The sequence below is a fragment of the Dreissena polymorpha genome, chromosome 16 (assembly GCF_020536995.1).
Source record: "Dreissena polymorpha isolate Duluth1 chromosome 16, UMN_Dpol_1.0, whole genome shotgun sequence".
In the NCBI taxonomy this organism is placed as follows: domain Eukaryota; kingdom Metazoa; phylum Mollusca; class Bivalvia; order Myida; family Dreissenidae; genus Dreissena; species Dreissena polymorpha.
Genome location: NC_068370.1, coordinates 33,184,248 through 33,202,292, shown reverse-complemented (window position 1 = coordinate 33,202,292; position 18,045 = coordinate 33,184,248). Strand labels below are relative to the sequence as shown.

General features: G+C 35.3%; 2 protein-coding genes across 8 annotated transcripts in view; both read right to left on the bottom strand.

The window, feature by feature from the left end:
* Positions 1–17,660, bottom strand: part of LOC127861609 (uncharacterized) — a 73,164-nt gene extending 55,504 nt beyond the window's left edge. Inside the window, exons 1-4 of one of the 7 annotated variants that reach the window (XM_052400253.1) lie at positions 17,224–17,657; positions 15,788–16,232; positions 11,727–11,851; positions 9,534–11,396 (exon numbers count right to left, since the gene is read on the bottom strand). In XM_052400253.1, the coding sequence (XP_052256213.1) occupies positions 10,371–11,396; positions 11,727–11,810 (1,110 nt within the window). In that variant the 5' untranslated portion in view covers positions 11,811–11,851; positions 15,788–16,232; positions 17,224–17,657 and the 3' untranslated portion in view covers positions 9,534–10,370. Of the gene's footprint in view, positions 1–9,533; positions 11,397–11,675; positions 11,852–14,543; positions 15,648–15,787; positions 16,233–17,223 lie in introns of those variants that run through there. The other 6 variants (XM_052400258.1, XM_052400255.1, XM_052400254.1 and 3 more) reach the window with 6 other exon arrangements.
* LOC127861605 (uncharacterized) lies at positions 1,129–7,687 on the bottom strand. The gene is made up of 3 exons (XM_052400243.1): positions 6,731–7,687; positions 4,962–5,074; positions 1,129–4,580 (listed from the first exon to the last, which is right to left on the bottom strand). Exons 1-3 carry the CDS (start codon positions 6,927–6,929, stop codon positions 1,779–1,781), a joined length of 3,114 nt encoding a protein of 1,037 aa, XP_052256203.1. The 5' UTR covers positions 6,930–7,687; the 3' UTR covers positions 1,129–1,778.
* Positions 17,661–18,045: the final 385 nt, after the last annotated feature.

The following is an 18,045-nucleotide window of genomic DNA, read 5'->3' as shown; positions in this document are numbered from 1 at the left end:
CGCTTTACGTATCTATGTATATATATGTATATATGTTAAAGAATCGAATCGAATTTGGTAGGTTTGGTATCGTAATCGAATCGAAGCATTTCGAATCGATTTTCGATGAATCGGATCGAATCGTTGCAGCTCTATTAATAACACATACAAGTAGGGCTGCAACGGGTACCCGAAATATCCGATGATATCGGATTCAACTTCAGATTCTCGGGTACGGATCCACCCTTGGAAATTTTGGTTCCGAATATTTATTTTATAGTTGTATGTAACCTAGCGCTGTTTTCACGAGTATTGTTTTTATACAGACTGGTTCTGTTTAAAAGATAAAAGATACAGGTAAGTATATTAGTGGATATTTATTGACATGTGACAGTCAAATAGCAGATCATTCGAGATCTTTCGGCTTTTATTGTCTAATGAGCGCCGAAAGCTAAACTAATTCAAAATTATTGAGGATTTACACATTACAAATTCAATTCCTAATGGCAATAATAAGTTTTCAATCCTTATTGTCTTTCTGAGTTGTATTAAAAACAACGGTTGTGGATCCAGTGTGGCTGAAAGGGTGCCGGTCAATTCGTACCTAAGTCAACTCGCACGGTAGTCAACTCGCACGTTTTTTGGTCAACTCGCACGGCATTTCTGGTCAACTCGCACTTTTTGAAGTCATAATTTCTATTATTAATACTTATAAACTACTTATAAACTGCTGATCATATTACATCCTTCATCTATTTCTATATATTTTTTATTTGGGGTGCGAGTTGACTTCAAAAAGTGCGAGTTGACCAGAAATGCCGTGCGAGTTGACCAAAAACCTGTGAAAAACTTTTTAATGCATGTGCTTAAAGAGTCGTCCCAGATTTGCCTGTGCAGTGCGCACAGGCTAATCAAACGCGACACTTTCCGCTTTCACTGTATTGTTTGTTTGAAGATAGTCTCTTCTTAGCACAATTCCAACTTAGTCGGAAAGTGTCGTCCCTGATTAGCCTGTGCGGACTGCACAGTCTGATCTGGGACGACACTTTACGCACATGCATTACCCCCCCTTTTCACAGAGATAGACCCATATTGTTTCATATTGTCTCATCGTGTGGAGTATTATTTTTAAGGATAATGCTGACTCTCTTTGACTGAAAAAACTTTACTTGAACAATTATACAAATGGCAAATGGTGTACAACAAAATAATATTTGAGCAACATTGTCATGTAAAAACACGAAACTGTAAAAAAACAATGTTAACAATGGCACAATATTAATTCATTAACCTAATATTTTAAGCATGATTATTAAGGTTTGTGTTGTTTGCTTTGTGTGAACTTTGACGATAACGATTATGCCTATGTGTAATTTCTTCTAGTTTACATCAGGTTTTAGCTGTACACGATCATAATTCGTTTATCAAATGGACTAGTATTGCAAAGACTTGAGTCTATGGAAACATTAAAAGCGTAACGTTTATTTAATAATATAAGGTAAACATTCCGTCGCAAGATTTGTACCTGAACCTTTGCGCTTAAAAAAGCTCATACGCAAACCACTGCGCCATTCAGACTTTAACATTTGATTTTGTACTTTAAGCGCTATTCTTGTGATGTATGTATTTACCAAAAATACAAAGTAACAGAGTCACATACGATCACAAATCCATTTGGATTGATGATTATAAATAAACAAACCGATACTAACAATACTTTACTTTGTCCTGTTTTTGCTCCTATTGCATGTTTGACTTTTGAATGGAAATGAAAAATGTCAATTTACAAATATACCCTTTTAAGACAATCTTACTCCACCTTCTCTGTGAAATGAACCTAAATTAACGTACTCGGCAATTTCATTATAATATCCAGCTTTAGAAACAAATTCATTTGCAGTATCACAGCTACTTTCTCTGGCAGTAGACTCTGCAGTAATAAGCAGAGCTGATTTTGGAACGTCGTATATTAGACTGTCCGCCTGACTCTTACTGTTTAATAAGTGTTTATTTACAGACCTTGGTGACTTTGGTGCATCGTATAATACACAGTCAGATTCACATTCACTCTGTATGAAGTCTTCTGTCACTGACATTGAAGCATTTGAAGCGTAGTATAATTCAGTGACAGACCCCAATGATTTTCGAGCGTCGATTACTTGGTCGTTAGATTCAGTGTTACTGTTAATGAACGCTTTAGTCTCAGTCACATACCGGGATGACTTTGGAGCGTCGTATAATTCAGAAATAGACGTTGAAGACTGTCGCGCGTCGTGTATGTCGCCGTAAGATTCACTTTTAATGTCTACACAGTTCTCAGTCACAGACCTTGTAGACTTTGGAGCGTCATATATTTGACTGTCAGATTCAGGATCTATGTTTAGGAGCTCTTCTGTCTCATTCACAGATCTTGAAGACTTTGGAGCGTCGTATAACTCAGAGATAGACCTTGAAGCCTTTGGCGCTACGTATATTTGACTGTCAGATTCACTTTTAATTTTTATTAAGTTTTCAGTCACATACCGTGTAGACTTTGGAGCGTCGTATTTTTCACTTTCAGATTCAGTGTCATTTTTTATTAACCCTTCAGTCACAAATCTCGAAGACTTTGGAGCGTCGTTTACATCAGTCATAGACCTAGACGACATTGGTGTGTCGTGTGTTTGACAGTCAGATTCCATTCTAAAGTTTATGAAGTTTTCAGCCACAGACTTCGTAGACTTTGAAGCGTCGTATACTTGACACTCGGATTCAAAGTCACTCTTTATTAAGTCTTCTGACAAAGATCTTAAAGAAGGTGGAGCGTCGTATATTTGGCAATCAGATTCACATTCATTGTTTAATACTTCTGCAGAATGCCTTGAATACTTTGGAGCGTCATATAGATGATCATCGGAGATATATACCGCCCCCTTTTCAAACACGTCGTCGTTCTTTTCTTCCGTAGCCACAGTACTGTAATCAGAATTAACATAGTTACTACGATCATGACGATATTGTTTCCGACTACAAGCGCTGCTGTTCATTTGGTTGCTAGTTTGCCTAAGCTCTTCTATGTAATCCGGGTTTTCATAATCACCAACTAGATCTTGAACATTTTTCAAAGCCTTTACATCGTCAGGTGCTACATAATCACGAGTTGACCCTTGGGCAAGTTTCAACGCTTCCACATCATCAGTGTCTACATAATCACCAGTTGGAGTATGAGCACGCTCCATTGATAGTTCACCACCAGGTGCGTCACAATCACCTGTATGCGCCTTTACATTTTTTAATGATTTATCGTCGTCAGTTTCTTCATAATTACCAGCTTGCCCTTGAAGATATTGTATTTGCGCTACATACTCTGATTCTTCAACGTCATCATTATCTTTACTATTCTGGAGACTACATGTTCCGTCCATTGGCATGTACAGACAATCTTCCATCCCGTCATCATTTGAATGTTCACTATTTTTATGATCATAACTGTTATGAGTATTAGATTCTTTGCTTTTTGGAAGCCTCGTAAATACTTCAATGTCTCGTCTACTTAATGGTGATAAATATAGTGATTCATCACCGCATTTATCCTCATCGTCATATGAAACGCGTCTTCTCATTTGCATTTGTGGGTTATAGCTTAAACCTAAATGTGATTTTACCAGTTCATCATTGATCTTGCTATTGTCATGACCGTGACGGAACGAGTCTTGTGACACAGTGTGCCTCATCATTTTCGAGTTATCTTTACTTTGTTGCGTATGGTCTGCAATTTTTAATTCGTTGAAATGATCACTTTCAACCAGTTCGTACACATCATCCTCTGTTATTTCATCACTTTCACTTTTTGACTTTCGAGGATCGATGTGCTTCGTTGTTGCGATGGGCGTACTGTCAAAGCGTTGTTTACGCGGGTTAAAACTGGTTTTAGGTGAATGGTTTGAGACCCATGTGGGATCTGGCTCATACACATTATCTAATTGAGAAGGAGTTGTTACAGAAAAATGGCATATCGTGTTATTTTTAGGATCAATAGTGTAAAGTTTCGAAGTAATAACTGCATCATAGGAGCAACCTTGGAAATGGTTGCAAATGAAATCCGCCTTGCCAATATCTGATGGAAAAGTGGTTAGTTTCGCACTAATGTCTTTTAATTTTTCTTTCGGTATCAACAAGACTGCATGACCCCTTTCGTTATCCGTAAAGGCGACGACGAAATCAAACGCCTCAACTGCTTTTACTCGAACCTGACCCGCAAGAATTGTTTTCAACTTTTTGAATTCCATAGGATCATTTGATGCCACATCATGTTCATCTATGTCATCAAGTGTCACCACCGTCGAGTGTCTAAGATTGTCACCATTGATGTACTGTTCTAAGGTCATGCGTTTTACCGGGACAAGAATATAGGCTACCAACGGAGTGACGTCTTTCGCGATGTATTTGTTGCCTGTAATGTCCTGAAATACGGCTTTAACTAATTTGTTTTCGTGGTCCTTTTCCAGTGAGACCACTGCAAGAATAGTTTTGGAAGGGACGTATACGGCTGCATGATCCCCATCGTTAAGTAGCAAGGCGTTTTCTCTAAGAACTACCGAGCATACTCCTACTTCGGGTATCTGAATGATAAATACAGCAATACATATTATACAAAAACATGGCAAAGAAGTCGACCATTTATACGAAATCATTTTCTAGTATTTCGTTTCTTTTGTCTATTTAAACATTACTCGTGGCCTGGTGTATAGGTTTTAAACCAGGAAAGATAGTCTTAAAGTCTTTAAATTCAATTGTTTTTTTATCCTTAGAAGACAGATAGAGATTGAAATGGGTTATTGCTAAATGCGAAGTTGTGAAGCTAAACTTGGACAAAGCGCATCTTACGTAAGTTGGGAGGTTAAATTTTAATGAGTTTCTATTGAGCGAAATGTGATACATGCAATCTTTTTGTTAGGAACGACGGGTCCGAATACATGCACTCCAAGAGAACTTTTACTCACCTCTTCAATAGATGAAATAGCTTTGCGACATCTCTTCAGTAGTCCGTGGAATTGAATAGGAATACAGAACTGCACACCTTCATATTGCTTGCGTTCAATCAGCAATAATGGGTCTGGAACATAGAGGAAATGCTATTTTTGTATAACAAAGAATACGATTATAATCTTTAAACAGAAGATGTTGAGGATAAATATTATGTAGATGATGATGAACATTATGATGATGTTTTTTAATGATGCTTTTGATTTTTTTTATAAGTATGATGTTGTTATTGTGGTGGTGGTGGTGGTGGTTGTGGTGGTGGTGGTGATGATAAAGATGACGATGCTCCTGCTGCTGCTGCTGCTGCTGCTGATGATGATGATGATGATGATGACGATGATGAAGACGAAAATGATGATGATTATGAAAATGATAATGAGGAAGAGGGCAAGGATAGTGGCGATGAAAACTTTTTTATGGTGATTGTGATGATGATGGTGGTGGTCGTGATGAAGTTGGTGATGATATGATTAACCATGTAGCGTCGTTAAAGAGCAATTAAACGTAATGAAAGATACGCACATGTCTCCATAAATGTCAGAATGTCGGTGGATGATTCGCTTTAAATTAGAAAGATAAATCAACGTGGACTACAATACATTTTTTAAGGTTTAGCATGATATTTCTATACAAGTGTTTACATAGACTGGAAATTATTGATAATCAGCGTTTTAGTACTACCGGTAATTTAACACATCTAATTGGCTCAGCAAAATAGTGCAAACATGTTCAAACAATTTTCTTTATTGGATTGCTTTAATACAAAAAGTATCTTTGATAAACTAAAGATGTAACTTTGTATTGTTTTCTATGTTCTGCTTTAAACCAGGCCCAAAACTGACTATTTATAAATGACAAATGACAAAGCACAAAAATAACAACAACAGCCCATCAAAAGACAGTAATCAAAGCGCTGAAGGCACTGTAGGTGTTTGCTGTTGTAAAATGTCGTCCTTGATCAGCTTGTGCGCATTGCACAGGCTAATCAGTATGCACAGGCTAATCTTATTTGACATGCATTAAGCCCCGTTTTCCCTGAAAGCAGCCAATATGTACAGATTTCAATGATAAACCCCAGACTGGCCAATCTCGTTTTACGAGCTGTTAAACACTATTAGTCATATAAACCCTCTGCAGTGTACCAATGATGAACTATAAATAGGCAAATGTGGTGGTTTTTTTTTCTAGCAGACGTTCATAACATTTGTCCACTCTCTTACACAGCGGTTCATCGCATTCACATGTATGTTGAGGCACGAACGACAACTCTGCTAGGAGAATGGAATTTGTCGTCTGCTGCAACAGTCAATGGTTGTCTTTCCATACCGTACCTAAGGCTTCTAAGCACACACTGATTTGCAAAATATGGTATGTAACATTAGTGTGAGCTAACGCTCACACTAAAAACACAACACAAGCAACTGCACTTACAGCTTAATTAACCCATTTATGCCTAGTGGACTCTCCCATCCTTCAAAATTGGATCAATTTATTTCCAAAATTAGGGATGTCTGGTATATTTATTTCTATTTTTAGAATATTTCTTACAGAATTTCGTTTAAGCAAACAGTGTAGACCCTGATGAGACGCCGCATTATGCGGCGTCTCATTTGGGTCTACGCTGTTTGCAATGTCCTTTTTTCAGGACGCTAGGCATAAATGGGTTAAGTCTGCAGCTAAAACTGAAAGAGCGTTTCACAATAAGCGAACAATTTTAAGCACCAACCGGTAATACAAGGATCCGGCACCACTTCTATTCGCACGAAACGTATTGTCTTGCAGACTTTTTCCTCAATATACACTTGTCTTGCTGCCATACCATTGCCGGTTAAGAACGATGCGATGAACGGCGACCGCACGTGTTTGTCGTGCAAAATTCGGTCCAGTATTCGGTTTTCTTTGTGCTTAAACAATCTTGAAAACATGTTTACTTTTTTGAGGTATTACACAAGCCAAAAGTCGAATTCCCTCTCTTCTAATCGAACCTTCTTCACGTTTTCTATGGGCTACTATATGGTACTTTAATTTGTTAATGTTTTAACTAACAGTAGTTTATATCTTAGAAATATTAAGTACATTTTAAAACCACATAATAATCCTCTCCGTTCGTTTTCACAGTCACGAATCACGAATTTAACATAACACCATACATAGTGTTTCAAATCGATATTCATCGACGTATTTCTTATTCAATTGTTTTTGCTGGTATATCTGAAGTTGAAATTTAATGCGAAACGATGCAAGTTAAATTTCCGATGCTAGATACAATTACCCAAGCAACAAATATTGCACACAAAAATATACTCCTTAATTCGTATCGGCTCATAAATCGTATCACTTCACGCTGCAAGAACCTTTCATATGTTATCGGGCTAACCGTCTTATGCAAACCGTCTTATGCCACGCACACTTCTATTTTGCATTTACTGTAGACATCAGTCGCAATGAACCCTTTTCACTATCTGAATTCAACTGCTTATGTTTTGCGCACACGATAAGGTAAGTTTATTTCTCTCTCTGCTCCAGATACGGTCCCGATTGGAGGACTTATTCTTCCTTGTTACATATTCCTCATTGAAAATATATATTTCAAACAAATCATATCTTTAGTGAACATTTCAACACATTGCTGATGTCGTCTTTGTTATTTTAAACAATAAGTCATACAATTGTAATGATTACTTCTTTCAATAGCAACGGATGTAGTTATAGAACCGTATTATATCATGATTTTATATCGTTAAATGCGTTTTATATAGTTAAAAAGTGATCGTTCATGTTGTTATAAAAATAGTGTCACACTTCCTCTATGTGATTGCATGTCGTAGTTGTTGATGTTAATGTTTGTTTTGTTTATGTTAAAATTAGTTGCCATATACATTTTCTGAAAACAACTTTATCATTTTCTTTATTGGCGAACCAGATATATTACCATGTTTATTAGTTACGTCAGAACAACAACTTTTCATATTTTCATTTAGTCTTCATTTAAATAGTCCCCACATTATTCAAGGTTGATTGTTCATAAGTATTTTTTTTTGAAGGTAGCTAGTGACTCGTCGGTAACAAAAGGTAAAATATGCGGAGTGACGAACGAATCTCGGTCTTCCATTGCTATCTTCTGAAGATGAAATCAGCCTATTTAGTTTTCCTTGATGAACATTTCATTTTACAATCATAAGTAGTTTAGTTTCAAATGGCATTTCAGTTTAGTTTAAACCAATTTATTTAAGCTCCTTTGCATCGACAGCTGAAGGCTTGAATGACACATATGATTCCAAATGAGGCCCATACAGATTAAAATGTGACAAATAAAAACATTAATAGTTCTGTTTCTTTGTTCAAGTCATTTATGTTTCTACTTAATTGTGGCTAGTATTTTATGTTCCGGTAATTAATCATTAACATGTCCCTTCGCAATGAGTTTTGAAGGTTCTGACAAGTCAAAATGCTCTGAATGTTTCAAAATTTTACAGGACCATTTGGCGATATAAAACACACGTTATTGAACATACCGCACAGGCTTTTAATGGATGGCATTTAAAGCTTGTATGTTTTTCCCCGTTAAAACAAAGTAGCTTCTTAACAAAAATTTAGTCTATGCGGAAAGTGTCGACTATGATAAGCCTGTGCCTGACTGCACAGGATAATATAGGACACCACTTTATGCACATTCATTAAGAACGGTTTTCAAAGAGCGCGGCTGATATATGAGTCGCGTTCTGAGAAAACTGGGCATAATGCATATGCGTAAAGTGTCGTCTCAGATTAGCCTGTGCAGTCCGCACAGGCTAATCAGGGACGACACTTTCCGCTTTTATGACATTTTTTGTTTAAATGAAGTATCTTCTTCGTAAAAATCCAATTTAGGCTGAAAGTGTCGTCCCTGATTAGCCTGTGCGGACTGCACAGGCTAATCTGGGACGACACTTTACGCACATGAATTATGCCCAGTTTTCTCAGAACACGACTGCTATAATCACGAAGGTTTGGAGGCATAGCTTACAAATAAATCACTCGTACTTCGTAATTTATAATGCCTTTTGTTCCTATAATGTACAAAGTTGTGTTTAATACAATATCTCTATATGTTTAGTATTCTTCGGTTTGACGTTTGTGTAAAACTTCATTTATGTCGTTGCGTATGTTTAATATATTCCTATTTGATCCTTGTTTAAGTTCGACAACTCTCCCAAGAAAATGTAACTTGCTTACATAAAAGGATGCAATATTTGTCGACCTTTACAATTCATACAAAAAATAAATAGATTACGCACTTATACGTGACCCTAATTCAAATGTCAATCATACAAAATATACCAATGATTTAATAATGTTTTGATGCATGCATTATTATGTCATTTGTTTATGTGACCACATGCTCTTGCAATATTACGAAAGGATGTATCGTTTGTTAAAAAACGCGACTTTACAAGGACCAACATTAGTCCAGTACCCTTTCTATGCCGTTCAAAACATAATGAATATATAACTTTCAATGAAAAAAAAGAACGTAAGTGTTTGTTGTTACGTTTATTATTAAATATCATATAACGAAAACACGATCCAGCTGGTGCTTCAAACTGTTACATATACGGAACGTAAACATATTAAGCTGAATTCGTCTCTATGGTCTACGCATTAATTTAAATCATTTCACACAAAAACATGTTTTGTCAAGTGAAGGCATAATTGTATTTAGTCTTACAAGGTCAGTTCACGTACCAGAAATGATTCCTGTTGGGACGGAGGGAATGTCACATGTTTTATCTACGATCATAGCGATCCAAATAAAATTTGACGTTTTCTTTCATACATGGCAAATACATAGCTTAACAATCACAAACAAGATAGGAGACGGGGTCTTCGTTACTTATGAAACTAACAATTAAGTTATAGTCTGTCAATTTGTAAAATTCTCATTTGTGCATTTGTTCATTTTCATGAACAAAATTGAGATTTGATAATTGTAAGGAATATATAATTCACGTGGCTTAATATAATATCCTTTAGCGATTTAAATTCTGTGTAACCAAGTGAAACATGCAATTGGCGCTTTGAAAACTTTACGTCTATTATTTAGATTACTAAATTTCAGATCGCAAAATGTATGTTTCTGTTGGTGTGTATAAACGGTAAAAGCATAATGAAAATCATTAAATGTATTTGTATAACACACGAAAACTATGGCATAAATCAATCTAATTTCAATTAAAGACAGAAAAAAAACATTGAACAATATCTATATCCATTAAACCGTGTACTCTCTTATTTAAAATAGCGGACCCAAAACATAATATAGGTAATGCTAACACTTTTTTGTATCAGTTCTTTCCTTCTTGATTTTCAAATTTTAGTATTTGAAACTAAATAGAAATCTCGTCATAGAGATTCGATTCATCTTCATCTATGATGGCATTAGCTTCATGTTCTCTTTCTTGTTTATGAATAACCATTTCTTTATCATTTTTTAGAACCACATATTCACCGATTTCTTCGTAATCGTTCAGACTTGTTTCCGCTAAATCAAAGCGTACCCCAATACCCTCATCTGAACTATTGCATGTGTATTTTGCGCATCCTTCCGCTCTTTCATCGCTCATTTTAGGGATCTCTTGACGTCTAACTTGGTCTTTAGCATTTCGGTTATCATCTTTATTTCTCTGTGCTAGGTCGCGATTTTTAGCTTGCTCTTCCCTTGATAACATGCCGGTATATTTGTTTACATTGCTGCTTGAAACAGTAACATTCAGTACGCCAATTATGGACACCTCTGAGTCCGTCCTTTGGTATTCATACAGTTGTTTACCAACACAATTGTCCCAACTGCAATTATCAAAGTGTTTAGCAATAAATGCTTTACTACTTTCAGTGGTTTTAAAACAGTATGGTTTCACAACAAGATTCTTAGCCATTTCGTTCGGAATCAGCATGACATCGATCGAATATTTATGGGAGATACCTTTATGGCGCCATGCTACAATTAATTCATATTCCTCCACTCTTTTTACTTTGACTAAGCCACGCAAGTATTTGACAATTTTGTTACGACAACCCATGTCGCTTGTCGCTATATCTGATTCTTCAATTTGTTGAAATTGAACTGCTCTTGGTAACTGGGAAGACACAACTAGCTCTTGCAAGGACATCGTAGATTTAGTGTTTTTTGCCTCCAATTTATGAACATTCTCTTCAGTTATTTTGTAATAAACGTTGTTGGAGTCGGTTGCAAACATATTGACCTCTGTGCTGTTTTTGACATAAGTGACCTCAAGTCGTGTTCCATCTGGAATAGGAACGTAACATGGAGAAGAAAAACCTGTCGAGCAATTTGCCAAAGGTAAACGCAGTCCATTCGTAGCATAAACGTGGCTATATCTACAGAGCAGCATCTGAAAACATATTAAAATGCATTACATTTCTACATTAGATTGTGAATGCTACGACTTAAATTGCACAAATTCAATACATGCCAGTCTCAAAGACATTCTTTGATACTAATGTGTTAAATATTTTCCGAACAACATAATTATCTCACTCTGAAGTCGCTTGATTCTGTTAGTAAATACTATCTCTTCATTACATTACACTTGTTGTTAATCTTTTTTCAAAATAGAGTTTTGTCGTATTTGACATTGCATTGAAGTTTGTGTAAACGAAACATTACCTACTATGATACTTGCCTTGCAGACTTAGTGCATTAGCATTTACTTAACGCATACCTCCTCATTGCCTTTGATACGCTTTCGCGCATATGCTTTGTTTAAAAGTGTCATATTGCAATCGAACGTTAGCGGAATCAACATTTCCTGACCCACCAGAGTTGTTCGGCACTCTAGACTGCGATCTGCAATCATATATTATCAAGTCAGTCACTTAGTTAAATAAAGTATTTTATCGCTGATAGTCTAAAGCAGTGCATAATACCATATGATTTATATTTATTAAGAATTGTAATTCTTGACATGACTTGACCAATATTTTTCTATACGCCAATGCAGAAGTAGATTTAAATTTTAGTGAAAACACAAATTATGTGAAGCAATATGAAACAAATATAAGTTTATAAGGAACCAAATAAAAAACAAGACAATTGAGTATATTTAACTGGGAAAATCAATAGTTTTTTTGTAATTCAGGATATTACTTGACCAATGCATTGCTGTATGCAAATGAAGATTTGCATATAGTGAAATCACAAATTATAAATAATGTGTATCAGATAATTACATTAGGTAAATTAAGCATTCAACTAAAAAACAAGACTTATACAATACACTTAGAGCGGCATATCAATGGTATTAATTGTGATTCTTGACACGACTTTACCAGTTCACGGCATTCTCTTTGTATAAATAAGTGTATGTATACGCAGTAACATATTATTGGGATTTCTAGGAATATATATATATATGAAAAACAATAATATTCTTCGTTAATAACTTCGTTATCTATAATTTGTTTTTACAATCATTATAATCTATTAGTTGTAAATACGCTACTGTAATGTAATAATATTGAAATCAGCATTTTGTTTTTAAATCTACAATGACTCACATATTCTTAAGTACAGAATACATTTTAAGAACGTACGCGGTAGTTTTACATATTTTTTATAACACATAGCATAATGTTTGCTAGATCCTTCTTTGGCTGATATCAAAATGAACTAAAAATCGAGGATGACGGGTGTTATTATTAATTTTTAATTGAGCTTTGAATTAAACAACTATTTCAACGTGTGAGTTCGCCTCGCAAATATGCCTTTAAGAACAAAACTGAGCACACAAGTGAGAAAACTGTTGAAAATAATGTATTTCTCGGTGCCTATTTATAATGATGATTACAATTTGATTTCATATAAAAAACATCAAAGGGATATCAACAAGTTATTTGGAAAATTACAAAAATATATATATTCTCACTTTCAACTTTGAATACCTTCCCTTATATAGATTTCATCCCAACTTACCGTATGGCTCGTGGGTTAGAAAAATGAAAAATGATAAACAAGCAAATTAGTTGAATTGATATCCCCGCCACATACATTTTGTTTGAAATCGGTTCGGCGGACGAACTGACATTTGGTTGGCCAAGGCCTATGCTATTTCCCTCAGCCTTTGAAGGGGGATAAAAACTACGTCGCCAGGCTCATTTGTTCACAATTACATTTCAAAATACAACTCGCTGTCAAACAATTATTGCTAAGTTCCAACACATCACGACTGATACTAAAAATGCACTAAATAAATAAATATCCGATCCTGTTTGCTCAATATAATGCGATACATTGTTCTGTCAAATGTTAGACGCAGATATCTTATTGAGAATTCATTATATAACATTTAAAGGCTGTTGTTTTCCAGAATACGGGCCATATTAACGTCCCCAATGCTACACGTGATTACATGACGTGCCTTAAGTATTTCAGCGAGTCACATACATAAAAAAGATCTCTGAAGTTATGTGTTTATTATAACTGGGTTGCACGTGCGGTACCAGCTTGTATTGAAATAAATTGCTTAACGATTGACCAGCCAGTAAATGCCTTAGTGTACATCCATGTTTTTTCACAATTGCTTTCCAAAAAATAAACAAAATGTTATTTTTTCGAGTCATATTGGTCAGAGATGAGTAATTTAAGCGAACATAAAATAATAATATTCGAGTATTACTATTTGCACATGCGGTAAGATGCAACCACATCCGCACATAGTAAAGACGTATCGGAACGTCGTGGATGAATAATTTTAAATCATCAAATATTCTATTTAGTAAACGATCTCAAACAACACTACATCTTTAGCCGTTGTTTAAGAAATTAAGGTCATAAAAGTGTTCCGAGTTATTTTAAAGTATTACATAAAATGTACATAACGATTTTGATTATAATTAATATATAGAGCGGGTGTACCTATTTCCGAACACTTTATCCACTTATAATGATGTTCGGAATTACGATCACTTTCAATCAAAGGGAGACAATAATCAACTAGATATGTGCATATGATATACTTGAGTCCAATATAGAATTATATAATGGTCCAACCAAAAAGAAATTATTTACAAAGCATGCGGACATCCAACTGTTCCTAATTCCGAACATATGTTCGTAATTCCGAACATGATGACCTTTTTAAAATAAAAATCCCGATGATTCCATTTATTTGACACAGTTTGAAAAATACCAACTTAGAAACAAGTTCTGTAATAAAAACGATTACATGTAAGTTCGATAAATGACAAGGTCGTTAAAAAAGTAATAAAGAGCAATAGATCTGGAGGTTTCGTTAAATTGAAATTTTTAAAAACGTCAACGAAACAAGGATATTAACACGCATTTAGATACTTTACAGTTATTCACGCTCTTTGTCCAGACATATTCAACTCTTTTACCTTTTTACCGAACTTTTCATTTACCAAACTCTCTGTCAATTAGTGAAAATGCAAAAAAACTGTAATCCATTACAACAATAGGATTTTTGTTATTTATTCAAATTACACAAATAAACATTACATTTAAAAAGTAAATTGTGGGAGTGACGGATATAATTACATACGAATATTTTGGCGAAAATCAACCAGTCTCTATTCAAACCAGGCAGCGTTAATGTCAGAAGTCGCGTTGATGTCATCCTCAAGTGTGAAACATAATTTTAGTGATGTTACGTTTATAGTTTCGGTAACTTGAAACGAATGAATGTATCATTTAAAGTCCCCAATATTTAATGCTTAATGGCATGAGCATTAAATACATATTAGCTATTTAAATACAAACATCAGTTAATTTGATACTCAATGCAAGTGATTTCGTTCCAAAGAATTATTTTATGTCTATTTTACTCATTTCATATTTCAAATATAGATTCTATTTTGCAAAACGCAGTGTTGCAAAACGCACACTTTTATTTCTTCAAACTTAATACAGCCGGGATTCGATCATAAATTTCGTGAAATTATGTACAAAAGCATGAAACTGTATTCGCCCGGTATTCGATAATAAATCTTGTGACAACATGTTTTAAAAATTATGTGCTCGTTTCGTTGTAGTGCTTCGTTGCACCCTACTTTGGTCCATGTGAATTACCGTGTCGCTAATGTAGACTAACCACAATAGTTATATCATCCCGATAAGTTAATGTTTTTTGCGACTCAATGCGTAAACATCATAACCAGACAGATCCTTTTAAAGTCCCATTAACACTCAACATCAACGAATATTTCGTTAACTGTTTCGTAAAATAAAGTTAACACATACAAAATCAGTGTTCCGTATATAATAGCCATAATTTCAACGCTAGATGTGGTCTGGTAAAAATGTATCTTGTTAAATCTATGTTACCATACCACATCTAGCTTTCATTCTGGCTATTGTGTATTTAGTAAATACACAATGCTCTGGTCTAAGGCTATTTCTTGTTTCGCACAAAAGGTTAAAATACTTCTTGAGGCATCCATGCTTGTTTTTGAACACCAAAGAAGATGGTTTAATATATCCTCGCGTAAAATATGGTTATATTCACGTTCGTCGTTGTAAAGTATTTCTTATTGAGCTTTCACAATATGGTACAGGCCTAAATGCACACATTTGGATTGTCCAGTGATTTCCCGTTTCATTAGTCCAGCTTGGAAACCCATTGTACCTAGAAAAAGATAGAAGGCCAATCATTTACACTAACATACTCAGTCAATTTTGGAAAAAGTTTTTTAGTAAATAAAGAGGGAAAAGTAGGTTATATGTTTTAGAGGATTGACAAAGAGACATTCTTCCACTTCTTACAACCTCGGCAGTTTGATCCATCATACAGGGGTCGTATGACTGCCTCTTCTCTCCAACTTGACGGCTCATTACTGCAAAAGAAAAACAAAACCAATTATTATAAGTCATCAGACATGCAACATAAAAAAGGATCAAATTTAGTCAATCGTTCGGTATTTGGATCAGTCCTTGAATGTGGTATGTAATTCCGAACACTATCAATTTACAAACCCTACATCTTGATCATGAGGGTCACACATGATTAGAACATGTTTCCATGAGGGTCACACATGATCAGAACATGTTTCTAGATTATAATCTTTCATAGAACTCTACTGAAACGAAATTGTGTGTTTTGATATAACCTTAGCAAATAAGTGTAAAAAATTGGCGATCAAATAATTTCACTTACCGGAAGGCTGTGTATATCGGCAAATGTATTTTTCAGAAAAACTGGCTGCACCTTTACCTCAAAATTGCACCGAAAAGAAAGAGAAAGGAAGTGATGTCAAACTAATTACGCTAGCTTCCTGATATCTTTTACGCCACATGATTGGATAAGAAATTTATATTGTGTTTGGAATCAGGAACATGGTCGGATTATGAAGCACCCGCCCTTACTTATATAGTTTGATGACATATTTTACACATATGATGATTCAATAACAAATTGCTTAATTTGAAGCTATCCGTTTTGAACAAGTCTTACTTGCGGTACAAACATTTTCAGTTATGAGGAATTATTGACTGTTTTTTCCGTATTGAGATTCATGCTTGTCGTTACAATCACGCGATACAAGGTTGGCGCGGTCGTAGGCATGATGGTCGATTCATATTCTGTAATTTAGGGGATACAAATTGTTTATCAATTTTCTTTACTTCATAATATTTTATTTCTTGGTATCCATGCCTTATTGAATATGCATCCCGTTTTGATTCGAGTATCCGAAAAAGCATATACGTATTGAGCAATTGGTGTTACAGTCAAAACAAACTGGCGTAAAACTAAACTGCCGCGTACGTCCTCAACCTCAAATGAGCCTCATGTGATACAATATTAGCCGCGTCATGCGAAAATGGGTCTATGCGAAAAGCATTCGTGCCATATGGTCCGCTTATGAGACCAGGAGACCTTGCAGGACTTTATAGGGAACAGGCAGGTCCGAAGCTACGCTTGCCTCATATGGCATAATACCCATTGTCGCATGACGCGGCTCGTATTTTTTTACAATGAGGCCAATTGAAAGTAGTAATTTTTGTTTGAACTTTAAAAAGCCAATTAATATAAATCAGGGATATGAATGATTAATGTACGGCGCGGGTTGAAAGGTCATTGCGTGGAACCAGTCATATCTGTGTGTGGATGCTGAGAAACCACCAACCTTGAACTTGGCTGACAATAAATCACTCTTAACATAGTAACAGTAGAAAAGTCGTAAATGTGCTATATGTAAACATACCTATTTCTCCATCTGGTCCAATCGCCCCATCAACAACTTCCAAACGAACAAATTTTATACGTCTCACACTGTCTTCCAGTAACACCATTTGTCCAGAATCTTCTTGCACGTCCCCATTACCAGTAGACATGGAGACTACACATGGAAAATGAACGCGTCGGTCATTGAGTAGCATTTCTAACGTGTTAACGTCTGATGAAGACGTCGGACGAAAACGCTCCGTCAATGCTTTAACTCTGCGCATTGTGTATGTTGATATTCTACCTTACATTCTGAATCTCTTTTAAAAATACCAGTATATGAATGCCCCTGTTCGTCACCATTCAAATTTCTTTTCAAAACGATGAAAGGAAGACGAACACGATAAATGTCTAACACAACTACCAAAAATGTGCAAGGTGTCATATCCTTTAACCTAGTCTCGAATTACATATTTTAATCACTCCGCTCATCGGTATAGGTTTATATTGAGAACTATGGCATACCATTTGTGTCAAAAGTCAACAAGACCTACTAGGTAAAAAGAGAAATGTACTTCGACGTACAAAATTGTACTTCGAGGTACAGTTTTTACCGACCCTTGAGTGTTAGCCAATCAGAAGACGCCTGACATCTGTTTAATAAGACGTTTTACATGTAGTAGTTTACTTATAACTTCATGCTATCTGTATTTATTTATGAATATGAATAGACAAGTTTACATTTAAATTATCTGTTATTTCATTATCTATTTCGTCTTGTTATGAATGTTCAATATTGTTGTCGCTATGGTAACTATTTTGTTCAATCACTGTTCAAGTTGCTTTTGTTCTTTCGTTTAAC